The 26,671-nt window shown below is 44.8% G+C and overlaps 1 protein-coding gene across 1 annotated transcript in view; it reads left to right on the top strand.

Annotated features, from left to right (window-relative positions):
• The window catches only part of CFAP54 (cilia and flagella associated protein 54), a 315,059-nt gene that overhangs the window by 211,577 nt on the left and 76,811 nt on the right, over positions 1–26,671 (top strand). The window contains exons 47-52 of the mRNA XM_074983979.1: positions 5,481–5,567; positions 7,455–7,577; positions 10,640–10,693; positions 12,138–12,351; positions 13,757–13,848; positions 23,749–23,918. Coding sequence (XP_074840080.1) covers positions 5,481–5,567; positions 7,455–7,577; positions 10,640–10,693; positions 12,138–12,351; positions 13,757–13,848; positions 23,749–23,918 — 740 coding nt within the window. The remainder of the gene's footprint in view (positions 1–5,480; positions 5,568–7,454; positions 7,578–10,639; positions 10,694–12,137; positions 12,352–13,756; positions 13,849–23,748; positions 23,919–26,671) is intronic.

The following is a 26,671-nucleotide window of genomic DNA, read 5'->3' as shown; positions in this document are numbered from 1 at the left end:
TACAGATTCCTTCTTTCTTTCCTGCTATAATGAAACACACACTCACCTGCTTATCTATCTCAGGCTGTGGCCACATGAGAAGGTCATTTTGAAAGTGATTTTGAAATGAGGGGCGATTTCAAAATGAGCAGCAGAGTGACTATACACAAAACACTAATTCCGATATCAACTTCAAAAGAAAAAGATGTTCATTTTGAAGATGTTATTCCACTCCTGTGTTGGCAATAACGCCTCATTTCAATGTTGATTTCAAAACGAAATATGTGTAGTCACTCTGCTGGCCGAAATTCTGAAATGAGAAGTCCTCTCCAGAGTCGTCCCCTTCCCAGAGCACACAGAAGTCCCAGACAACAGCCAGAGTTCCATGGCTGTCAGCTCCAGGTGTCTTAAAGCTTCAAGGACACAGAGACTCTGTGCAGGAAGCTGACAGTGTGCTCGCAGCCATAGGAGCACGTGGTCCCCAGAGAACACTCTCTAGCACCTCCAGAATCCCAGAAAATGCCTTGTCTAGAACCATGACCAGCAGTCAAGACCCCCGGGAGCCCCAGGGATCCCAAGGTGCTGGGCAGCAGGGCCCCCAGGACCCTGGGCATTCCCCAAAGAGGAGGGGCACCCTGTGGCTGGAGGCTGAGGTCCAGGAACTGCTAGCCATCTGGAAGGATGAGGATGTCCTGCTCCAGATGGAGGGACACAAGCGGAATGCAGCTGCCTTCACCCACCTGGCTGACAACTTGGCCGCAAAGGGCCACCCCCTCCGACCAGGTCCATTTGAAAGTAAAGGAGCTGCAGCAGGGCTACGCAAAAGCAAGGGACACAGCCTGTCAGTTGAGGGCAGCGCCTGCAACCTGTCCCTACTTCACTGAGCTCCACCAGCTCCTTGGCCCCAGGGAGGCTGCCCCACCAGAAGAGACCCTGGACACTGTGACGCCAGAGGGGCAGGGCGAGGAACCACAGCCAGCACCCTTGACTGCACCACCAATCCCAGGCCCCAAGCCACCAGCTGATGACAGAGACAGCAATGGTAAGGGCAGGAGTGAGGGACCACTATATACAGCGGAGGCATCCGAGGGCACTAGCCAGGCCACCTCCAATTGGGTCTCCCCCGAAACACCCGAGGCACCCTCAGGTAGGTCTGGGCATGGGGTGTCCCAGGCATGCAAGGGCGGTGGTCCCGGACACTGCCAGCATGGCTCCGGGCATGTGGTCATGGGCCAGGGAGCCAGGGATGGCCATGATCGGTGTCAGGGAGGGGCCCGTGTGCACACGGGGTCCCCACACGGGGCCATGGGCAGCCACACAGGGCACGTGCCTGGGAGGGGGAGGCCGGAGCAGCCCCGTCAACAGCCCAGTGTGGATGGACCCCACAGCAGCCAAGACTCCTCAGGGCCGCCCACCACAAGCAGGGAGGGACGGCAGTGGGGAGAGGGCCACTGGCCCACAGTACCCGTTCTCATGACTGACAGGGCACTGCCCTCTCCCCTTATGTCTTCACAGCCTCGATGTCCACGAGCCACCCCAGCCCCCTAGAAGTGCCAAGGAGCCCCACAGCGGCTGTGGAAGGGGAAGGAGAAACACTCCCCCAGGAATGGGCGCTGTGCTGGGTGGCCCCACTACCGCAGCTGGGATGATGAGTTGGTGGCATCCCACATGGCCGCATGGACGGCGCGGAACCGCTTGCTGCAGAAATGGCTCTCCATGGAGTGGGCAGCCTAGGACTCAGTGGTGGGGTATCTGGACACCCTCACCCAGGCCATCGCCAGCTGTGTGGCCCAGCCGCCCACTCCATGGGTGGCCTTTCCCACAGCCCCCCTCTGCTTCTGCCCCCTCTGCCCCACCCCACTTTGCCCCTGCCCCCGCCATGCCTGCTCACTCTGACCCTGAACCGCCCGACGCCCCTCCCACTCTCCCCACCCTCTCTGCTCTGCTTCCATCCGCCATGACCGCGGCCAAGTGGGATGAGCTTGCAGTGGCTGTGGGTGGGTGAGCCCAGCCTGTCCCTGGCTCCACCCCCCCGTGTGTCAGAGCCCACCACCCCAACCAAGGGGCCACCATGGCTCACAGCCCACCACCCCAACAGACGATTGAGGCCCCCTACCTCCCCAATGTAAATAATTCACCCTCCTCCCCCCAATGTAAATAGTATGTTACTTCATAGTTTTTCAACAACTAACAGTTAAATTTATTCAACAATGTCCATGTTGTGCATCGGGGGGGGGATGGTGAGGGAAGTGCATGTGGGCAGGGGTGCTGCCAGGGCAGAGGTGGGTACATGAGTGTGGGGGGCGTTACGTGGGCTGTGCGAGGGCTGGGTCTGGGGGGCCCTGGATAAAGGCATCCCAGAGGGCCTCCCACATGCACACCTTGTCCTGGGGCACCTGGCAGCATGGGACCATACCTGGCTGCTCAGAGTGCGGCACAGCCTCGGCCACTCAGCACGCCATGAAGTGCTCCTGCCTGCTCTCCATGAGGTTGTGGAGAGCACAGCAGGCACCCATGACTGTGGGAATGCTGGGGAAGCCTACCTCCAGGAGCATCAGGAGGCACTTGTGGTGCATCTCAAGATGCTCCAAGGCCTGCTCCACCATGTTCCTGGCCTGGTTAAGCTGGGCATTGTAGCGGTCCTGGCTCTTGGTGGTGTGTACCTGTGAGCGGATGCCCAGGTACCAGCTAAAGGTCTGGTGGGGCAAAGGGGGTGATGCCACACCAGCAGCTATGCTAAGCAGCCAGGGCAGGCTGGGTTCTTTGGTTTGTGTTTAGTTCGGGTAGAGCAGCAAGAGGAAAATTACACTTAGAGAGGCTTTAACAGTTACTTTTTATTTATACAAAGATAGAAACAATTTAACTAAGACAAATGATTAAAGTACAAGTTAGTACTCAGTTTTTAAAGGGGAAACAACACAATTTAACTTAAGAAAAGTTTTAGACAAACTAGCTAGCTTAAACTAATACAAGTAATGTGTACACAAGAAAGGCATGTTGCACGTGTGATTTTCACCCCTGCCTCTTAGACCTGGTGGAACCAGAGTCTTTCCCTCAGTTCCTATAGGAAAGAAGTGTAATACAGGTGTAATTCTTACCCCTGCCTCCTAGATCCGGTGTGACCCAGAATCTTTCCCTGAATCCCTCGGGAAGAAGTAGATACGAACCAGGCATCCCCAGTCTCGGGAGTTAATTCCAGACTTGGCCAGCAGGTGTAGGTGATTGAAACTCAAAGGGGGGTAGGCTGCCAAACCCCTTTATACCCCTTTTGTCACGTAGGCTTCTTCATGGTCTCAAGTGGCCAATCAGGAGGAATGTGTTTTGAACCCCAGATTTCCCAGGGAAGGTGCAAGGCTCAATTTGCACCTGTGAATTGTGGACAATTGGGCACCTTTGGAGGTGATGGGCGGGGGATCCCCGTTCTTACTGGGGAAGTGATCAGGCGTGTCAATCACCGAGATCAGCCAGAAGGGCGGCCATTAGCTAGCCCATTCACTGTCTGTTTTTTGTGTATAGTAGAGAGGCTGGGCGAGACAGCACACCTGCATTCCCAGGACATCAAAGGCTGCCTGTCTCCCTTGCTTTTCTCTCTCTATGGCTACGTCTACATGTGAACGCTACATCGAAATAGCTTATTTCGATGTAGTGACATCGAAATAGGCTATTTCGATGAATAACGTCTACACGTCCTCCAGGGCTGGCAACGTCGACGTTCAACATCGACGTTGCCCAGCACCACATCGAAATAGGCGCTGTGAGGGAACATCTACACGCCACAGTAGCACACATCGAAATAAGGGTGCCAGGCACAGCTGCAGACACGGTCACAGGGTGGACTCAACAGCAAGCTGCTCCCTTAAAGGGCCCCTCCCAGACACAGTTGCACTAAACAACACAAGATCCAGAGAACCAACAACTGGTTGCAGACCCTGTGCATGCAGCATGGATCCCCAGCTGCAGCAGCAGCATCCAGAAGCCCTGGGCTAAGGGCTGCTGCACACGGTGACCATAGAGCCCTGCAGGGGCTGGAGAGAGAGCGTCTCTCAACCCCTCAGCTGATGGCCGCCATGGAGGACCCCGCAATTTCGATGTTGCGGGACGTGCAACGACTACACGGTCCCTACTTCGACGTTGAACGTTGAAGTAGGGCGCTATTCCTATCCCCTCATGGGGTTAGCGGCTTCGATGTCTCGCCGCTTAACGTCGATGTTAACATCGAAATAGCGCCCAACATGTGTAGCCATGACGGGCGCTATTTCGAAGTTAGTGCCGCTACTTCGAAGTAGCGTGCACATGTAGACACGGCTTATCTCTCCCAGTGGGGGGGAGAAGAAGAAAAGGCCAAATGGGGGGGTTCATGTCTGGCTACAGTACCGTGACTCCAGATTTAGATTTGATAAAATAGTATTTTGCAGAATATTTCAGAAATGCTTTGAATTTGCAAAGAAAACATTCTAAGAACAAGGTAAGATTCATGTGAGGAGTTTGTAATACAGACACTAAACTGTTAAACTGATTCATGAGAAACACCAAGTGATGTTCACAAGAACATGACTATAAACTAGGGTAACACCACCTAGCTTATTTTCATTGTCCAAGCTAAGAGAAAATTAAAAAGGGGGGAAAATATCATAAATGGTGGACAGAAAAGCAGATTACAAATGTTATTTCAGTTTTAATAACAATGTGTTATTTGTCAGAAAGCTTGTTTTTCAAAAAATATGAGGTTTTTTAATCTGTGAAATAGTAAACAAAGTTTAATTGTTACTGCACGACTGGCTCCTAGTACATTATGCTTTTTTGTTTAAGTTACTCTGAGATCAGTAGTCAAATTGAAATTAAGAGGACTATTTGCATAGTTGAATATTTATCACATAAGTAAAGATTATAGGATCTAGCATTTATCTTGTATTAACTCTGTGAAATAGTTTAATAAAATTTAAGGAAATAAAATAATTTAGATCAAGGGACAACGTGAATCTTGTCAGGATTCAATGTATTTTATAATCTAAATAGTTTAAGTTAAAAATTATAATATTTGGCTAAGTTTTAATATTTTATAATGTCATAGGCATACTTTTATCCTTTTAGTTATTGTTTTGGAAAATGTTTGGCATCACAGCTCTGACTCTTTGAGCAATCCTGTATACAAAATTTCTCAGCTACATGTCCTCTCCTGTGGTATATCAAACACTCCTGACTGAAGAGGACAGTTTGAGGAAACTTTACATTTTATTGCATAGATCAGATGAAAGACAGTGTAAGAATATAGGATTGGCTTTGACATTTAAAGAATTTTGTAAAATATTCAGTCTTTATGGAATGCATGAGAAGGAATTATGAATAAAATATCAAGCCAGGGTGGCAGTGAAAGTAGTAGCATTGTAAATAAAGCTACTTTCATGTGTTTTCTTTAATGCACAGTCTTTGCAATACATTGTTTGTATTGGCAGAATTTCTGGCTTCTATGTCTAGTTCACTTTTAACCTATTTGTCTGCAGGTGTTGCCTTTGTTCACATTGTATCAATACTTTGTTTCTGAAATTTGTCGAGACCCAGTTAAATGTATTCAAGGAAGAATCCTCAAGGTAACGTAACAAAATTTTTAGGTACTACAACATATCATAGTTTTGAATACACTTTTAGTTGAACTTCATTACTAAAATGAATTGATTTACTGTTGCTTGGTGTATAACATTGTGCCATGAACTGTAAAAGAAATACTTTATATTTGAGTTCCTTCTCAATATTTCTTCTCTGAGCAGCTTAATGGAATGAGAGACCGTTGTGTTTGAAATCACTGCTATTTTTTGTTGTTGTCTTTAGTAATCCAGACTCCTAGAATAGTCAAAAATATAAAATAACATGAAATAAGAAATAACATTTTCCCTACTGGGTCTGGCCTATTACTTTGGTGAATGTGGATTTCTCCTTCTCCTGCTCTTTTAATTGTTTTAAGTATTGAGTAAAAAGTACATATGGCTGTCCTTCTTCACTTCCTTACTTACTGTCAACACTAGTGATGTGTGATCACTCGCTGCTGAGTATGAACATCTTCCATGAGAGTTGTGGATTTTCAGTCGTGGTCCCTGGTGGTGTCTCTGGGATCGGGCTCTTGCCCATATGGCTGTCCCTCCCGCAGCTGTGTTGGGGCAGGCAGGCTCCCCTCCGCCCTCCGCCCCGCCAGGGCCTCATAGACCTGTCAGCCTCCCCTGGGGCTGGCAGTGGCCTGATGCCTGTGCTCTGCAGCTGCATGGTTGGATCGGGTAGACCATAGTGCCTTGAGCACATGTGCAGGTGCTGGCTTCTCAGGGTGGGATCTTGCCTGATCTGGCCTGGTGGGGATAGCAGTGTGCCCCACCCTCGCCCGCCCCCCGGGTCCTGGGGTGTGTGCCCCATGGGGTACTCACCAGCAGGGACCTTGAGACGATCTGGCAGGCCCTGGAGGATTTCTGGCTGGAGGAGGGGCCCGACTCCATGCTGATGGCCAGGGTCCCATTGCTCACCCTCAGGCTGCTGCTCCTGTGGGTGGGACTCTGGTTCCATGGGGGTGGCCTTCCCAGAGGTGTCCAGGAAGCTTGTAGTGGGGGAAGTGTCTTCCACCCAAAGGAGCTCTTGGAGCTCCCTGTTATAGGGGCATCTGGGCTGTTGTTCCCCTGAGTGGGGGGGCATCGTGCCAAGCCTGGGTATAGACCTGCCACAGTTCTTTAATTTTGGTCCAGACCTACTCCATGTTCTGGGCAGGGTGTCCTTGGTCTGCCAGGGCTCTTTCAACCTGACTGTAGCCTGGGGTGTTCTGCCTCTTTGCTGCTGGGTCCGGAAGCACTGTCTCCTCCTCACAAAGGCTGATGAGGTCTTCGGTCTTGGGGTCTGTCCAGGATGGGGCACGCCTCCTACTGGCCAGGCGTGAGTCCGGGAGTTCCTCTCTCTGCTTTCTGGTGGGCAGGGCTGCTGCCATCCTTGTGGAGTGGCTACAGGGTGTGGCTGTCGGCAGGCTGCAGGCACACAGGCTGGCTGGGCTGCTTGCATGCTTCCTACTTCCTGGTACAGGGCTTCCAGGACTGCTGTCCCTTTAAGGCAGCTGGAAGAGCGGAGCATAGAGCTCTGCTTGCAGTGAACAGAGTGTCTCCTGGTCCCAGGTAGCTGATGCCATGGAGGACCCCTTTGTCAACAGAAGAGCATCTACACGTACAATTGTGTCTACAGAATCTGTCTACAGAGGCACTATGGCTCAAACTTTCAAGACAGAACTCTACCAGCAAAACTGCTGTGTTCTGTTGATAGATTCTAGATAGAATGCATTTGTAGTGTGGATAGTCCCTAGTTTTCTCAACAGAAGGCCTCTTCTGTCAACAAAACTTTGTAGTGTAGACATAGCTCTTGACTGTTTCTGTTTTAATATATTTTATTGAAAGTAAAATGAAATACTAAGAAAAGGCGTTAAATCTAAATTTCAGTTTCTTATTTCTTTAAAGCTTAAAGTACTTACGGATTTAGGATATTTTGTGGAGGCCTTCCATGAACTGTGTCTGCTCAATCATGGTGAAAAAATTCCATGGAAACTACCTGCGGGCTACAGACTTATTGGGAAAATGATGGTAAAATTTACATTCTTGAATTATATTTTTACCCTCAGATGCCACAAAACTATAACATTTGGTTCTTCTTCATATAATTAGAAGGATCCAAAATGTTTATAAGTAGTAGAACTATTATTATTTCTTGAAAATTACTAGTACTTCATTATCATTCACTAAGCAATATAGGTGACATGAACTGAATAAGGGACAGAACCACTAAGGCTGCATCTACAATGCCCCTCCCTTTCAGAAGGGGCATGTAAATGCAGTGAACTGAAAATGCTAATGAGGCACTGATATGAATATTCAGCATATGATTTGCATAATAGCAGCCACTCGCCAAATCGAAAGTGCTGCATTCAAAATGCAAACTAGCCAGCTAGATGAGGTTCCTTTGAAAGGAAGCCCCACTTTCAAAAGCACCTTTCTTCCTGAAAAAAATTAGGAAGAAGAGTGCTTTGGAAAGCAGGGCTTCCTTTTGAAGGAACCCAGTCTACACAGCTATTTGCATTCCGAAAGCAGCACTTTTGATGAGGTGAGTGGCCATCGTTATGCAAATGAGGCACTGAATATTCATATCAGCACCTCATTAGCATTTTTTGATTTGCTGCATTTACATGCCCCTTGCAAAAGGGAGGGGTAGTGTAAACACAGCCTAACTGAACAGTGAAGACAAACAAATTTTGTATACTTTTCTTGTTAACTTTGCCATACAGCCTATACAATAAGTAAGACAATTGTCTTGCAGGAAGGAATACTATGTGACCATGTAGTTTAAGACTATTGGTAAAATCCTAGCCTTATTTCAATTTATGTCAAAATTTCTATTGACATCAGTGGTGTCAGGATTTTACCATTTTTTATAACGAATATGTACATAAGGACAAAGTTAAGGATGTGCATATATATCCTTTACTTCGGCTTCTCATGTTCTGGATAGATTTTTATTTTTCAACCTTAACATAATAATGCTTTGGTATCCAACACAATGGCTGATAGCCTGATTAGGTCTATGTTTCTTATTTGAAGATTAGAATAATCCATGCTAAATTAAAACATAAAATAACATATTAAAAATCTTTTAACTTCTTGAGATCTTTAATTGCCTTCAGTTAATATTATCTTTCTCACTTCTTTTTAGTATGTGGTTACTATTTTTATTATTGCCCTGCAAGAGAAGCCAGTAGCCCTTTTCAAAGGGTCAGTGTCATTTTGGAATCCAATCAGTCTGGACATTGTAGCGCCCCCTAGGGTTCGGGCGGTCCTTGGGAGGAGCCTGATAGGGAAGGGCCCGAGACATTACAGTCAGGGTTTCCAAAGGATAATTAATACAAGGAATAGAATTACACCCACCAAGAAAACCACAACTCCCTGAGGGGTCTCTAGGTTCCAGTAATTATCTAAAATAGTCCAGGGGTTAGGATGGGTTATATTCATTGACCCCCTACCCTTTATTTTATTAATAATAAAGTCTGATTCTTTAGAAATGACAACTATATTGTTTAATAAGCAAATAAACCATTTAAGATAACAAGCAGTTTACAATTCTTTATTCCTTATTACTACTTATATACTTGTATTTCCCAGCTATTGAATTCTACTTTCTATATCACTAAGTGAATTCTACGGTTAACAACTTACGCTATTAGAATTACTAAACCCTTTCTGTAACTATGAACTGAAACTTATCACTCTATTACATGTATACTTACAACCTTATACTTACTGTCCTATGCTAATTAGCAGAAACATTACGCATTGCAATGGATTCGGTTACAAGGCCTGAGTTACGCCTGGAGTTCCAGGGGAGGTGGTTAGTCAGGTGATCAGTCTGCTTGACCAGCGCTTGGAGATACGTGCGCTGCTACCTCCTCAAGTACCAGTTGGGCGGGGTCTTTTATACCTTTCCGAACCATCCCCTCCCCTCATGGAAGTGGGGTGATTTTGATAAGCCAATGGAGGAAACAATTTAGGTGACGTGCTGGGTTGCTACCTAAGTTCCCTTTTTTAAGGTTAGAGCCTGAGATTTAGGCGCGAGATTTTGGCACAAATAACTTTGGTATTTTGCCTGACAACAGAATGTCGTTTGAGGCCCAGACAGAGTGTGTGGCAATGCCTGCCTCGCGAGCATGGCCAGGCCAAATGCAGACACTTGTTTAACAAACATATATGTGGAAAATATTTTTACACAACAAATCATAGAATCATAGAAAAATAAAGCTGGAAGAGACCTAAAAAAGCCATCAAGTCCAGCCCTCTGCCCTAAGCAAGACCAAACCCATCAGATCAGCCCAGCCAGGGCTTTGTCGAGGCGAGACTTAAACACCTCCAGGGATGGAGACTCCACTACCTCCCTGGGTGTTTTTTGAAAATTTTGTAGTATTACAATTACAGGTCCTCTTTTTCAAGATGTTTTTATTCCCCTCTTTGGGTGGGAGCACACACAGGCAACAGAGGAAAATGACTGAGTGTGAGGAAACTGTGAAACTGACTACACAAGAAATGTCATCTGAAGCCCAAAAGGCTAGATTTTGATTTATGTTCTACCAGTGTTATTGAGACCAGAATCAGGGCTAAGTGAAACTGATTACAGAGAAGCTGATAATATACAAAATGTTACAAACACATATTAAATAAACTAGAAAAAAAACATGCCCCTTTCTCTCATTTTAACCTCTAGTAATCCTAGGATTTATATTGTTTTAATGAAATGAAAAATATTCAAACATAAAAGTGAACTTATTTAAAATCACCAGTGTCTCATTTAAACAGATCTCATAGGAAGTTACTTTACAGGTTAAGAGGTTTGAAAGTCTTGCAAGAGTAAGATACCTGTATTTTTTCCTGGACATATTGCATGCCCGCTATACTGAGGCTTTTGAGGACACAGATGCTATTAATCAAGCACTTAAACATGTGCTTCAGCCTCACTGAAGTCAATGGCATTTGAACACAAGTTCAAATGCATTTTTGAATAGCAGCCTGCATGACAACATAGCATCTGGCTCTGTATCACTATACTGGTTCCTTCCAAGTTACTTGTAAGATCATTCATCATTCATTGTTACATTTAATTACAGCCTTTTCAGAAATTTGATTCAGCAAAATCCCTCCTAACGAACACCAATTTACAGGTAAGAAAACAACTTTATGTCTCATAGAGCAAAAATGTTTATGAGAGGATGACTATTTACCTGCATAATAACTGTGAGAGGCAATAGGAATTACATGAAATGGAGAATATATCTGAAAACATGTGCTATCTGTACAACCTTGTATTGTCCATTATATGTCTCTGCAAATGTTTAGGTAACGCATACACCTAGGTGTAGTTCAATGTCCCATGTAGTGGCACCTAGACTACTCAGACAGAGAAGAGTAAATCTCCTCTAGAGCTTTATCTGAGAGACAGCTAGGTTTTAGCTCAAACTGGAGAGGCACCTGCACTAAGCTCCACAGGTCCCACATTTGAGCCCGTGTGTGGGCAGTTAAATTTGCCATTAGTATTATTTTGTTAATAACACTCTTTAGTTCTTCATAAATATTGAATTTCATGACAGGTCTCTTTGGACAGAGATTAGTCCTATTATTACCAGTTTATCAAATGAGAAAACTGACCAAGAGGTTGGACATGACCAAAGCAGAAAACCATTTACAGGATCACTGTGGCATTATCTTGCAATTTGATTTAGTTACTTCTGCAATTTATACTTCATGGCTGTTGCTACACATGCCCCTTCCTCCAGGAGCAGCATGGTAATGAGCAGCCCGAAAAGATGCTAATGAGGTACCGATGTAAATTTCCTGTGCCTTATTAGCATATAGCTACATGATTCGGAGTTTGGAAGAAGCTCTTCCGGACTCCAAAATAGCCATGTAGATGTGCAGCCTGCAGGGATCCCCCGGAAGGAAACCCTCCTTCTGGAAGCCCCTTCTTCCTCAAAATTTTGGGAGTTGTAATGACAGAAGCATGGTTTTTAAATTAACAGTGTCTGTTAACTCAGATTTTTCAGACTTTTCTCTGAATAATGGGTTGAAAGTACATATCTCATCTTGTATAGCAAGTGCATAATATTGTTAATTTTGTGATGTAGGGGTTATTTTTGTTTGGCGGGATGGGAGCAAATAATGAGTGCTTACTTCCTGCTTTAATCTCACTAGCAAGAATCAAGCCTTGGAGCAGAGGTGGATTTTCAGCTTACATTACTGAAACAGAGGTTTATCAGCATACTGTTTGTGATTACTTTTGTTCAGGGACTCCTGAATCCTTTGTAAATAAAATCAGTTGCTCTAAGAAAATATCCAAAGTCCCTGTCACTAATTTTTCTCTTCCAACGAGAAACTTACCTGTTAGGCCCTGAAGTATGTGACCATTTGGCAGAAAGACATTATTTTAGGGAAGAAAAACAGCAATTCCTCCGTGGTGAAAAATATTATATTATCTAGTGTGAGTCATATCTACTTGTATTTTCATGAATGTCATTAATAGAACTCAGGCACACATTTCTATTATTGAATTCAAATATGGTATTTAGCATGTTGTTTCATATTAATTCCAATTATTAACTTTGTTCATAGGCACTAGAAGACACATTTAATTGTAGTCTACCTCCAGCTGTGGTTTCAATGTGTGATCAGCAAATGATAAATAAATTAACTTTGGCCAAAATGCATTTCATCATTTCTCTTGCGGCAACAATAAATAGCATTCCTGAAAAAGTGATGAAAACAATCTATACTGAAGATAACAGCTTTAAAAAGTCAAGTAAAATGATGGACTCAAGCATAAGAAGTAAGTATAATTGTGGAAAAGTTTGATCATTATTTGATTTTGTTCTCTAACTAACATTTATGTATACATTACACTGATGCACTTTAAACAATATTCATATTATGGCTTGTTGAAAAAATAAATGCTTGTTTTTTATTTTAGAATGCTTGAATGTAAGTTTTCAATTTTTGTTAAAATTCTATATTTAGTTTTCATTTAGACTTGCCTTTCCTTCCTACTTGTTTTCCTATATATAATTGTTGGTGCCTTCTGCCTTTTTGTGCTTTGTACTCTTGTAACATTTCCTGGTGACTTTCTTCCAAATTAATGTCTGGGGTTTTTTGTGTTTGTGTTTTTCATCTTGGGAGATGAACAACTGGCCTTCTTTGATTTCTTTGTAGTGAATTACCCACCAGAAGAGGCTCTGAGTCTTGATGTGATCACCTTTTTTTTGTTTTTTGTTTTTCCTTTTACAGTCAGGATGCTTCAATTATTACTGTAGATTTCTGTGTATATTGTGGAAGCTCCCAAAATAATCAGGTGGGATGACTCTTTCCAAATATAACAAATAGTCCCTGTCCCAAAGATATTACACTATAAAATCTGAAGACAGAAAAGTAGATAAAGGAACAAGCAAAATGGTTAGAATGAGTAGAAACATATATTTGGCTTGTTCCCAAGATTCTTGGATTTAGTTTGTTATATATAAAGTATGCCTAACTGTTCTACCTCATTGGCAGCTGCAGAGTAAGTCCTTTTCTTCACGGTGCTAGCTCTTGTGGGACAGGAGGCAATTTTAGCATTTTTCCCTCCCAGATCCTTCAAGCTCTATATTGAGAGTCCGGTAGCTGCTTCAGCCAAGATGTGTGAAATGTAAAAAGTCTGACATGGTGGGAGAACAAATGTAAATAAGAAAGTTGTTTGAGAAGAATCATGAGTTGCTCTAAGTAAAAAATAAGACAGATTCTTCAAATTATTAAGGATTACTTGCTCAGTTCTGCTCCTTTGAAACTCACAGCCCTTCTTGAGATTAAACTACTGTAGTGATTCCCAACCTGGCTCCACAGACCCCTGGAGGTCTGCTAGAGTATTGAAGGAGGTCAATAAAAGAAAAAGATAAGTAAAAATGATCATAGAAAATAAGTTTTAAATAAGTTGCAAAGTTGCAATAAATTATTATTTTTCAATTAAATATCTTCTAATAAGATCATCAATTGCTGTACTATGTTTTGGTTTTCTTTTTCATTTCATGAAATGTACATAGTGGGTATAATTGGCTTTGATGAGGGTCCACAAATGGTTTGGGGGGGTGATTGGGGGGTCCATAAATTATTTGATTTGAAAATTACTGAATTTTTAACTGCAACAATGATATAAAGATGCTATTAAACTGCTATCCTTTGCTTTTACAAATTTTATTTGCCAGTTAATACAGAAGTGACAAGACAGCAGGAACAAAGCACGTTTATTGTGCAGCTTGTCAGATGTAAAGACGAATTAAATATGGCTATGCTAAAGGTAATTATGTTGTTTTGAAAACTAAGCTTAGGAGACAATCCATTGTTCTTCAAATGATATATGTCATATGTAGCAGTGGAGCTAGTGGAGACTAGATGTCATTGGGAGTTCCAATGTGACCTAATTATTAGTGACTATAAGTTACATTATGGCTGTAGAGTGCTCACAGTTGAATGAGTTTGGTAATTTCAGTCAAGTTTCTGTTAGACAGATGTCCACATAATAAAAAAACACTGTTGCAAATGGGTATCATAGTGACTGTCTCAAAGAGGTTTGGAACTAACTGGAATATGACGACTAAAGTACCCATTCGCTTTTAGAGGTGGTCCCTTCTGAATATATGTGAATTGCTTTGATGGAATGTCACACAATATGGATAAATAGAAATTAGTTCTCTAGAACATTTGGCAAGGAATTTAAAAGAAAAGCATTCATTTTTCACTGTGTTGTGTAACTTGGTAAATTATAGCTCCAGGGATATGACAAATTAAACTAAAGATTTAAAACATCTGAAATAAACTTATTGGAGCCCTTAATATGCATTAATACTGCCTGCATGAATTTAGTTAAATCAATGGAAAAGCTAAAGAAATAGCTATTATGAGAAAACAGTCATTCTAGTGTCAGTCCACTGTTCTCTCCTAACAAATAAATCACCTTCTACCCATCACCCTTTACTCTGGAAACAAGACTCGTTACCTTATCTAATTGTTTATTGCTTATCATGCATCAGAGTTAATAACTCTCTATGACTATCGAGAAGTGGAAGGGGAGATTATCCTTCACTAGCGTACTGCAGGTTCTTACACTTATTTCTGATGCAGCTGCTATTGGCTACTGTCAGAGATTCAATAAATTTCTAGATTAACTTTAGATCTGATGCAGTGGAACAATTCCTATGATGCTTAGCTGATAACTACTGTAGTAAGATGAAGATCTGAAACATAAGTCCATATGTCACAGAACTGCTATGAGGCCTAAAGCCTAAGCCACAATGGTCAAGACTTTGCTAATGCTAAACTGTGAGCGAGAGGCAGGCTTTGCTAATAAGGTTAAGAGCTGGGGGCTGGTGATGCCTGGCTTTGGGAGAGGGGAAGGGCTCGGATGGGCAGCTTGTGGAGCTCTGGTGGCTGGCCCTGGCAGCACGGGGCTCAGGTGGCTGGCCCTGGGTTGGGCTGGCAGGCAGGCAGCTGCTCAGGTGGCTGACCTGCTGTGTGGGTGGACAGCTCGGGCAGCTGGTGGGCGGGCAGTTGGCCCCAGTGGCTGGTGGGCAAGCAGGCAACTGGTCCCAGCAGCTGGTGGGCGGGCAGGTGGCTCTGGCAGCACAGGGATCAGGTGGGTGGGTGGCTGGTGTGGGCAGCTCTGATGGCTGACACAGGGCTCAGGCAGCTGGCCAGCTGGGGTTGCACCAGGTGTCTGCAAAGTGGGGGGCTGTACTGTTAGCCTGGCCAGTCCATGGTCAGCCTCCGGGCTGGGCTGGGGCTAGCACAGTGTCCAGCACCCCAGTCTTTGCAGGTCCCAGGCTGTGCGTGCAGCTCTGGAGCCATACGAGCAGCCCATTTGGGGCAGAGCTGGTGCCCATGGGGCCCAGGCCATGTCCAGCATGGGGCTGAAACCACCCGTTGCAGCCTGTGGCTGGCCTTGTGTCAGCCCAGCAGGGGCCAAGGCCCAGCAGGAGGTAAGGTGGCCCCAGAGTTGAAGGGGGTACACTAAGGCTTTGGCATTTGGCTCACAGCTCAGGGCAGGGTGGCACAGCTCTATTGAGTCTGCTATCTGCTATTTTCCAGACAACTTTTCTGGCAGCCCAATTCATAAATTAGTATGCAATCCATTCAGTGTTGATGGTGATACATTGCCAGAAGTATTGCAAGAACAAGCACTCGAAATAAAATATGATTCAAGTGCAAAAGAATTTTGAAAATTCAAGCTTGGAGGAATTTTGGATAAAATATTTCCCAGTGTACTTGAAAGTTGGGGAAGAAATGCTATGTATTATTCTTCCATTTTTGTAAATATACCCCTGTGAAAAAAGCTTTTCACATTTACTCACATTAAAAATTAAACAAATCGACTTTATTTCAAAAATGATTTGTACTGCGTACTTTCATCTTTCAAACCTAGGATTTCCCAACTTGTGAAGAAAATACAGCATCATCCTTCACAGTAAATTCATTTTGTTTCTGCTGTTTCTGATGTTAAATTATATTTTTATTAAATTTTTGGGCCAAGAAAAACTATTTGTGCTTACTTTTAATTTTAAATAAAATTTTTATATCAAGTTTTTGTGTTTATTTTAAATTATGAATTGAATTTTTGGTTAAAAGGGGAGTTGGATAATGGTAAAGAAGAGGTGGGGGGCGTGAAGACATGTCAAAAATCAAAAGAGGGGGCAAGATGCTGAGAAGTTTGGGAACCACTTCAGTAGAAGGTATTGGGCACAGTCAGAAGGATAACAGCATCTTGTGAAGAAACACCTTGGTACCAACATACCCCCTGCAAGTCACAAATATACTGGCCCAAGTTCAGGCCAGGGTCTAAACTGACAACATGATGAATAAATAGTTTCAAATTAGTATCAGAACACCTCAATACCAGAATGTTTCCTATGGATAGCAAGAACAGTAGTGACCCATGTGGAGGATAGGGTCAGGATAACAGCATGATGGATAGCATTGTTTTGATTAAACCACCTTGTATAAGGTAATGGGTGGATCTAGGTACATCCAAGGATGGCAGCCTGATTCCTAGGAGTGATGTGTAACTTGTTTGTACCTGTGTGTAAAAATGTCTTTGTCCAGCCTAGGGGGCAGTGGCAAATCCCATGTTGCTGAGTGAATCGAGTCCCCCGTGGGTGCTCCACAGTAGGTGTCGGGCTCACCCTGGCACTGCAGATCGGAGATATCCAAAGCTGTATCTTGTCAGATCGTGCATGCACAGATGCGTGCTGGTCTTTCATGTGCTTTTGGTCATGTGCGCAATCCAGTCTATGCCAGTTCTTCTCAACCGCCAGTGGCTGCAGACAGACTTCGCTTCAGCTCCAACACCTAGAAGGACAAAACCATTACTTCTTGCTATTTGCTAGTTCTTTTCTTTTTAAAACTGTTCTTAGAGAAAGTTTACTATATATAGTCAAAAAAAAAAAAAAAAAAAGGAAGGAGAGGAGAGCAGCCGCCACAGCAGCCTGCATATCTTTACCATAGACCGATTGCTGAATCTTATCTACAGCCTAGCAGCAGTTTGTTTGTTTGTTGTTCCTTAGTACCAGTTAAGCACCCTCGTTAAAATTAGACTTTATTAAGTGTTCAACAAAGAAAGATGTCTCCAGCAGGCTTCAAGAAATGCGAGTCATGCCGTGAGGCTATGCCGGCCTCGGACAGCCATAACAAGTGTATTCGTTGTCTGGGCGAGACCCATGTTTCTCAGAAATGCCCTCACTGCTCTAAACTGACTGCTAGAGCGAGGAAGGACAGGGAAATGAGGCTGAAAATGATTTTGTTTGACAAGGCACTTCAGCCTGAAACAACCGGGTTATTCCATCTGGAGGGCCCCTCGGTGCCGCAAAAATGGAAGGCAATCTCTTTGACCTCCTCTGGTCATAAGAGGAAGAAATTATCTCCTACTTGATCCTTGCTGGTACTACCCACGAGCAGGACAAGTGAGGCACAGAACCGAGACATACTTGCTGTGAGAGGAAGTGTAAAGCCTGGAGAGTGAAAGGCAGTGCCCGGGTCTCAGTCATCTAAGGATGCAGCACCAAAAACCTTGCAGACGCCTCAACAGCAGGCACCAGAGACTACGGCACCGAGACCCCTGGCACCGAGAGCATCGGAACTGGGGACTTGCGGTGTGGAAGACCTCTGCTCTTGTGGAACCGCAGGCTTGAGCACCGAGCGTGGAACCGCCGGCACCGATACCCTCACCAAATTCCACAGCACTGGGTACAACATCTGTATTGGCACTGACCCACCAATTTCACAAACCTAGAAAGGCGTCGTCCAAGACTCGGCACCAAAGCCCATCACTGGGACTTCTCATTGTGCCATCACCTCTCTCTCCCAGCTCTCCTCCCGAAACAAGTATACTGGAACAGCCATTAACACCACCATCTCCTTTCCTGAGACCGCCATTTCCACTCTTAAGGCCCCCTTCTCCCTGGCTCAGGCATCCTGCACCAGTTGTCTGCCACGAGCTGCATGGATACCCCTACTCTCCACCTAGGTCTATGTCATCTAGGAGATCTCACTCCTCTCATCATCACAGATATAGACAACGCTCATGCTCCAGATCCTCATCCCCAGGACCATGTCCTTGTCATGACACGCATCCACTTCACCATGAGGACTATCACCGGTACTGAAGCTACTCAAGGTCCAGGGATAGATCCCCACATCCATGCTCCTCATAAGACAGTGTTCACCCCCTCCTACCACAAGGGACAATGTCTCCCCTCCGAGAGAAGATCCAGAGCCAGTTATCGATCCCTCCGTGGGACATTTGGGAGAACAAGTACTGGAGGTGTCCGAGGAACAGACAGAGGCATATCAGACAGATGCCTCTTTGTCCTCCGCAGACGAAGTGGTCATCCCAGGACATATATCTCCTCCAGACGACCTTAAACAATTTCAGGACTTGTTTAAAAGGGTGGCTCAGTCCCAGGACGTACAAGTGACAGAGGTGCAAGAGAAGCAGCACAAGCTCCTCAAAAATCTGAGAACTCCTACATCATTGAAAATTGCCATCCCACTAGACGAGGCCATCATGGAGGCTGCCATGAACATCTGGCAAACCCCAGCTTCTATTCTGCTGACCAACAAACGGGCCGACAAAAAGCATTTCGTTCCATCGAAGGGAATGGAGTTTTTATTTAACCATCCCCAGCCAAACTCCCTTGTGGTCGAGTCCTTTCAACAGAGGTTGAGGGCACCACAATACAAACCCCCAGTGTCGGATAAGGACACAAAGAGACTGGAGTTATTCAGGTGGAAGGAATACTCATCCTCCACCCTACTGCTATTCATGGTCAACTATACTGCACACCTCTCCGACCATAATTTCGATAACTGCACAAAGCTCACATCACTCATGGACTTCCTCCCAGATGAAAAGAAGCCAATTCTAAAGGTTATAGTTCAGGAAGGGTACACGGCTTTGTGCACAGGAGTCCAAATTGCGCTAGATGTGGCAGACCCAGCAGCACATTCCACAGCCACCACAGTGGCAATACTGCGAGTATCCTGGCTGCAAACATCTGGCATTCCTAAGGATTTGCAAACAAAAGTTGAGGACCTTCCCTTCGATAGGGCAAAACTGTTTGCCAAATCCATAGACTTGGTCCTCCACTCCAGCAAGGACTCTAGAACTATGCTTAGAACACTGGGTATGTACACTCCTCCTTACAGGAGGAAAAGATATTACTCATACCAGCTGCACTACACCTATCAATCTCAGTGCCCGCAATACCAATGAGGATATGACCAAGGGCGCCAACAACATCAAAGGCCAACTAGATGACACCCCCCTGCAAGGCCATATTCCTGTGCCACGGAATGCCAGGCAACAAGTTTGACTGTTATGTCAAGGACTGTGAAGCCACAACCATCACTCAGTGCCAGCAACCATGTCAACCTCTGTTTCACCATCGTCTTAGACCATTGTACCACCAGTGGGAGAGTATCACTACGGGCAAATGGGTACTGGAGATTATTGCTCTGGGATACGCCATCCTATTCCACTCCCTACTTCCACCAAAACCCCCCACCCAGTCCCTCTTCAGGGACCCCTCTCACGAGAATCTGTTGAAACAAGAGGTAGATCACCTCATCTCTATAGGAGCGGTAGAGAGAGTCCCAGACGAGTTCCAGGGGAAAGGTTTTTATCCCCAGTACTTCCTCACAGAAAATAAAACAGGAGGCTGGAGACCAATCCTAAACTTGCAGGTTCTCAATCAGTACCTCTGCAAGCAATGTTTCAAGATGACCACTATCACTTCTATAGTCACAGCACTGGACGATGGAGATTGGTTCGTAGCTCTCGACTTACAAGATGCATACTTCCACATAACATTCACCCCGCACGCAGGTGCTTCCTCCACTTCACCATGGGTACAGAGCATTTCCAGTACAAAGTCCTGTCCTTCGGCCTGTCCTCAGCGCCCAGGGTCTTTACAAAGACACTCTCTGTAGCGTCGGCTTACCTGCACCATCAAGACATATTCATCTTCCCATATCTGGACGACTGCCTCTTGAAAGGCACCTCGCGGGCAGACGTGTTACACGTGATAGATATTACTGCGAGGACATTCCACTCACTGGGCCTAGTCATCAACTTCCAAAAATTGATGATGGAACCCACGCAGGACATAGAATTCATAGGAGTGCGCATAGACTCCACCACAATGAGAGTGTATCTGCCAACTGTACGTTTTCATGCTATCCCGTCTCTGATACAGATACCGCTATGCAGCCCTACAGTATGAGCTAAATTGCCTGCAGCTTCTGGGGCACATGGCTGCTACCACATTTGTGGTGCAGGATGCCAGGCTGCATTTTCGCTGCCTCCAGCACTGGCTGGCGACTGTGTACATGCCAACGATACATGGCACTCACAAAAAGGTATCACCTCCAGCAGAAGTGCAGATGTCCCTGAAATGGTCGATGGACCCCAAGAACTTGCTGTCAGGGGTACCCTTTCACCAACCGCAAACCATGGTTTTTCTTATGACAGATGCTTCCTACATAGGCTGGGGAGCACACATGGGAAACAAGTCAATGCAAGGGCAAAGGTTCTATACAGAGATGGCAATGCATATAAATATACTGGAACTACGGGCAGTGTTCAATGCAGGCAAGCACTTCCTCCAATACCTATGATACAAGGTAGTTGGGGTCACTATCGACAACATTTCCATGATGCATTATATCAATTGACAGTGTGGGGCCAGATCCCACGCATTATGCGCAGAGGCACTCCGCCTGTGGAACTGGTGCATTTCAAACAACATAACCCTAAGAACCTCATACTTACCAGGCATCAGCAATGTGAAGGCAGATCAGATGAGCAGGCATTTCACTCTCGAACACGAATGGAAGATCCCCTTCGATCTTCTTTGCCATATATTCAACACATGGTGGTTCCCTCAGATAGACCTGTTTGCAACCTAAGACAACAAGAAATGCCCTCAGTACTGCTCCAGAGCGGGCATTTGCCTGGGCTCATTAGGGGGTGCCTTCCAACTATCATGGAAGGGCCCCTTGCTATACGCATTCCCTCCCACAGTACTTATCCACAAGGTCCTGGAAAAGGCAAGGAGAGAGGGAGCATGCTTGATACTCATAGCCCCAGCGTGGGACCATCAACGCTGGTTCCTCCTGCTGCAATGCATGTCGTGCTGCCCCCTTCCAATTCTACCAGACTTCTTCACACAGAACCGGAGAGTCTTGAGGCACCCTCAGCCTCGAATGCTATGCCTCAAGGCATGGCTAATCCCTCGCTCAGCGCCCTAGAGGATGTATGCTCCGGAAGGGTGAAAGAGGTCTTAGAATGCAGTCGATGGGCCTCTACCAGGAAAACTTATATGTACAAGTGGAAATGCTTCACTTCCTAGTGTCTGTCCAAACAGCTGAGCCCCTTGGAAGTCCCAGTCCCTTCAATTTTGGATTATCTACTGGATCAGAAACAAGGGGGACCTTACCATCCTTACCATCACTAAAGATCCACCTAGCAGCTAAATCGGCCTTTTGCCACACAGTAGAAGGGTCAACTGTCTTTGCCCACCCCATTATGACACAGTTCCTGAAGGGCCTCACTAACTTATACCCCCCTTGGAAGCCATTATCACCTTCATGGAGTTTAGATCTGGTCCTGGACACGCTGTCTAGGCCACCCTTCGAACCCCTAGCCACCGTTTCACCCCGTGTTTCTCCCAAAGATATCTTCAGAGTTTCATATCAATGAGCTGATAACTCTACCATCTTTCTACCCGAAGCTGCACAACTCAAATAGAGAAGTACAGCTCCATGCACTTTATGTGAGAAGGGCACTGGCGTTCCATATAAACAGAACCAAACCCTTCCAAAAGACTAATAGACTGTTGGTGTCTCTTGCACCCAGATCAGGAGGGGAAGGACTATCATCTCAAAGAATACCAAATAATATCACATCCTGTATAAAGATGTGCTATGCATTACGGAAGACCCCTCTGCTAACTCCGCCCAGGGCTCACTCCACCAGAGCAATGGCGGCCTCAACAGCCTTCTTTAAAGGAGTCTCCCTGAAGGACATTTGCAGAGTGGCGACATGGTCATCCTACGACACGGTCACCAGACATTACGCAATTCAATGGATGCTGGAGGAGGATACATACCTAGGGACAGCAGTCCTCTCAGGGGCAAGCTGCACATAATCTGGTACCCACCTCCATTTTCTGGGGTCACTGCTGGATAGTCACCTACTGTGGAGCACCCACAGAGACCACTCGAAGAAGAAAGAGAAGTTACTCACTTGTATAGTAACGATGGTTCTTCTAGATGTGTCCCTGTGGGTGCTCCACTACCCACCCGTTCCTCCCTGCTTCGGAGTTCTGCTTTATATTTTTCAGAGCATCCGAGGCAGTTGGTCAAGGAGCTGGAGTAGACCGGATTGCACATGTGACCGAAAGCGCATGAAGGACCAGTGTGCATCTGCGCATGCGCGATCCAACGAGATACAGCTTTGGAAATCTCCGATCTGCGGCACCGGGGCGAGCCCGACACCTACTGTGGAGCACCCACGGGGACACATCTCGAAGAACCATAATTACTCCACAAGTGAGTAACTTCTCTTACTTGTGTTAGCCTAACCATAAACATCTGGTCGGGGGAAGCTAAGACCGTGCATCATTTTCAATAAATCTGGCCTGACACTTTCAATCCTTATCTGATTTTGTGGTCTTTGGGGGTTTCCTTGAAGTCTACCACATTAGCTACCTGCACAGTACTAACGTGATATAAAGCAGGAGCATATACACATAGCCAAACAATTGTCATCACTGATGGAGCAGGAGATCTGTCAGAGCACCACACTGCTGACTTCTGACTACCACAACTGGGAAGTAATACCAAGCTGATCCATGCTTGAAAACATGTCCCATCCAATTTTGAACAAGTTGGGAAAGGGCTCATTTTTAGAGGGTGCAAAATACTTGAGAGGCATAGTACAAGTTTGATACTTCTGTTGTTAATCCTTTGAGATCTACAATACCAGATTTTTAAGCAGAGCACCTTTTTGAGGTCATTGTGGAGTTCTGCTTTAAAACGGATGGAGTGACATGCTCCTATGACTTTTATCTAGACTCCTTATAGAGTTCTAAGGTAGACAAGATTTTAGTTTAAAGAGAAATTCCTTTCTTGATCTGTTTTTTCCAAGGTCTCCTGCAACGTTCTTAATATCTTAATTTGAGGGCCTGCAAACTATACAGGGACTTTCAGGATACACAGTGTGCTTATTAATGATAAAGAAAGTTATATTTCTTTCGATATAAAAATAATTTCATTATTTTACGTACAATTGACAATTACTGAATCCCTAACTGTTACCCTGATATAAAGATGGGAATAAAATATTTAACTAAATGATTTCTAATTATATTTTGTTAAGTTATACAGTACTGTATCTTTTAGCATACTGTGCTGAGAATCATAAACTGCGATATTGCCTGTACAGTTAAATATGCATTGGTACCTCCAGTTCTTTGAGTTTGTAAGCAGATAAAAAAATTAAACTTGCCTACCGAAATAGTAGCTTGTGTTCTTGTTGTTCTGTTTCAAAATATGGGAAATCATGGATAATAACAGAACTTTTTAGGCAACTTCTTATTTTTACTATAGGTTGAAATTACATAATGCTGTGATGTTCTTCTCTTAGGGGATTTTGTTGACAGAAGCTGAAGAAAGGCTTACCTCCCTGGTAGCCAACATACAGAATGAATACGATGGGAAGATTTCTCAGTGTTCTGCTGTAGAATTAGAGACTGTTATTGAGGCCAAGCTTCAGCTTGCAGCTATTTCCCAGCAGAGACATTGGACTGCTTTCAGGTAAATACCTGCATGGCCAGAAAGCCTTGCAACTTGCTGAATGAAGAATAATAATGAAAAAACAAAAGAACAAAAAAGCAAAAAATGAAAAATAAATAAAAAAACCTGGAAAACCCAATAATTCTCTTTGCCCTCAAAGATACTCATATATTTAAAACCTTAAAAGATGTTCCAAATAACCATATAGTTACATGGTTATATCAGAAGAGGGACAGGAGACATTTGTTACTATTTTAATCAGGACACAACTTTATTATCAGATGTCTGGAACTACTGAGCAGGCAAAACTGTGCAATACAAATAATTCTATGGTCATTTAAGTATCTACCAAGGGGCCCTCACAAACAGGCTTGCTGATGAGGAGTCAGAGAGGGCAGTTATCTCAGGGCCCAGAGCTTTATGAAAGGGCCTGAGACTCCCAGCTGCCACAAGTGCAGGAGCCCCAGATCCTTTAAATTGTAGCTACAGTGCCCTGTGGTGTGCTCCAGATAGCTTTGAGAGCTAGGGGAGAGCCTGGTGTGGTACACTTCAGGCAATGCTGAGGACTAGCAGCCCCACCCCCACACTTTTTGGGAGTGTGGAGTCAGCCTCCCACCTTGCTCCAAGATCTGGCAAGTCTGTTGGCTCCACTGCCCACAAGTACTCTACTCTTTCTCCACCCAGGTCCCCCATCCAACCCATAGCTTACCACACCCACCTCGAATGAGGGTTTAGATGAGTGATAAGGGAGCACGGTGTCTCCCTGCTATGTCAGTCACAGGAGCCCTGATCTTCCCCCAATCCACTCCTCTACCAAACACCTCTGCAGTCCTTCCCCAAGGTATTTATTTGGTCACTGTGTCCCTTCCCTGTGGAGTACCTGCGCCAAACACCCACCCACACTTCTGAGTTGTGACATCATAGCCAAACTCCCTTCCCTAGTCACTATAACAAAGCCCTCCCATAACCTGCTGTAGAGAAAGTGAAAGCCCTCCACTCACTCCCTCCCTGTCCAGCTTTGGCACTTGCACACAAATACCACTTTGCCCAGTCTGGTGGTGAGGAAAAATTCCTCCCCGGCTCCCATACAAAGGAGAAGCTACCTTGGTGCATGTAGCAGGTCCTGAACAAACTTGGTATTTTGCTACCTCCAATGGCACAGGGAGGGTAGATGCTGCTCTGCCTGGTCTAAGAGAAGGGACTTTTCCCTTTTGTGTTGGAGGGATGAGTCAGCATCACCACACTGATCCACTCTACTTTTGCAGCAGCTACTGAGCCTCTCTCATCCCTGTCTATGAAGTATGATACCTGTTCCCCTGGCAAATCAGACAGTGCAGCCTCCCTTGCTTCAGGTGTGGTGCACTCATTTTTGTACACAGCAACTTGTGTTACGATTCTGTTGTATGTTTCTGTGGTTTGTTTTATTTAAAAAATCATCAGTTTTTGACATATCGATTACTCCAGCAGGTGTGTTTTTGATGATACGTATTTTTGAAAGCAGCTAGTGGGTTACTGAAAATAAGAGGCTGGAAATTTTAGCAAAGCCTTTCTACATTTGGTATAATTTTAACATATACAGCAGAATGCCTTTTTTGCAAAGCCTTTTTTCTGACTGTATGACATTGATATATTTTAAACTCCCCTAATACTCCTCATCTAAGAGAAAATTCTTCAGATGTATTCCTTGCTGTCAGATCTGAATTTAGTGTTACAGATGTTAGATATTAGATCTGTTCTAATTGCATTAATATAGTCTTTAACATATTTGCACAATAGGATATTAATTACACAAGTATATTTGCATTTTAAAATTGAATGAATGATATTGTATGGAATACTGTTGTATTTTCATGATTTTCAGATTTCTCCATAATTTCTAAATCTCAAGTTTTGTGAGAATTTCAGATGCCCTTTGAGACCTTCATAAAAATGAGGTTTTCTTTTATTTAAAAAAAAAAGAAGAGTAAAGTGAGACAATCTCTTCATAGAAATTTTTGTATACTCATTTTCACACATCACATTAATTTTTCATTTGGGAGAATTTTCCTACTTACTGCCTGCTTATATTAAATAAAATAAATGAATCTATTTTTATAACAATGATAGTCTTATTACAGTTGTTTGTATTTTGATAATGTCAACCCCTTATCTTTAACTAGGTCTTTTATTAGATGTAAAAAACAATTGTATTGCAGAGGTCTGTTAACCAATGATTTAAGCTTAGGTTATCACTGGAGCTAGATGAAGAAAGGGGCTTTAGGGTCTATAGTCCAGGGCCCCAGGTTAAGGTGAGTCTCTTCACTCTGGGATCCTGGGCTGCAGTTGCTAAAGCCCCTCTGTTCTGGACAAGCCTTTTTTGGAGGGGGTGGTGTGGGAGGTGGCTCTGCATGCCACCCTTCCTCACTACCTGCCCCCCTCCACCCTCCCCAGCTGGAGTGGCATCTCTGAGAGTGCTGGGAAATGCTGTCCTGGCACTTTACTCACCTGGACACTCTACCCCTGCAGCTCCCATTGGCTAGGAATCACAGCCAGTGGGAGCTGCAGGCTGTATGTATGTGCCTGCAGGTGAGCACAGGGCAGTGTGGGACATGCAGAGCCACCTGTTCCCTACTACTACCAAAGAGGAGCTGCTCCAGCTACGCACTCCACTCCATAGTCCTCTGCCTCAGCCCCGAATCCCCTCCTGCACTCTAACTCCTTCCCAGACCCTGCACTGCATACCTGAGCACCTTCCTGCACCCACTTTTCCAGACCCTGCACCACATACCTGAGCC

The sequence above is a fragment of the Carettochelys insculpta genome, chromosome 1 (genome assembly GCF_033958435.1).
Source record: "Carettochelys insculpta isolate YL-2023 chromosome 1, ASM3395843v1, whole genome shotgun sequence".
NCBI classification, from domain to species: domain Eukaryota; kingdom Metazoa; phylum Chordata; order Testudines; family Carettochelyidae; genus Carettochelys; species Carettochelys insculpta.
Note: the sequence above shows the minus strand (reverse complement) of the source record. Positions and strands in the feature narration are given on the sequence as shown.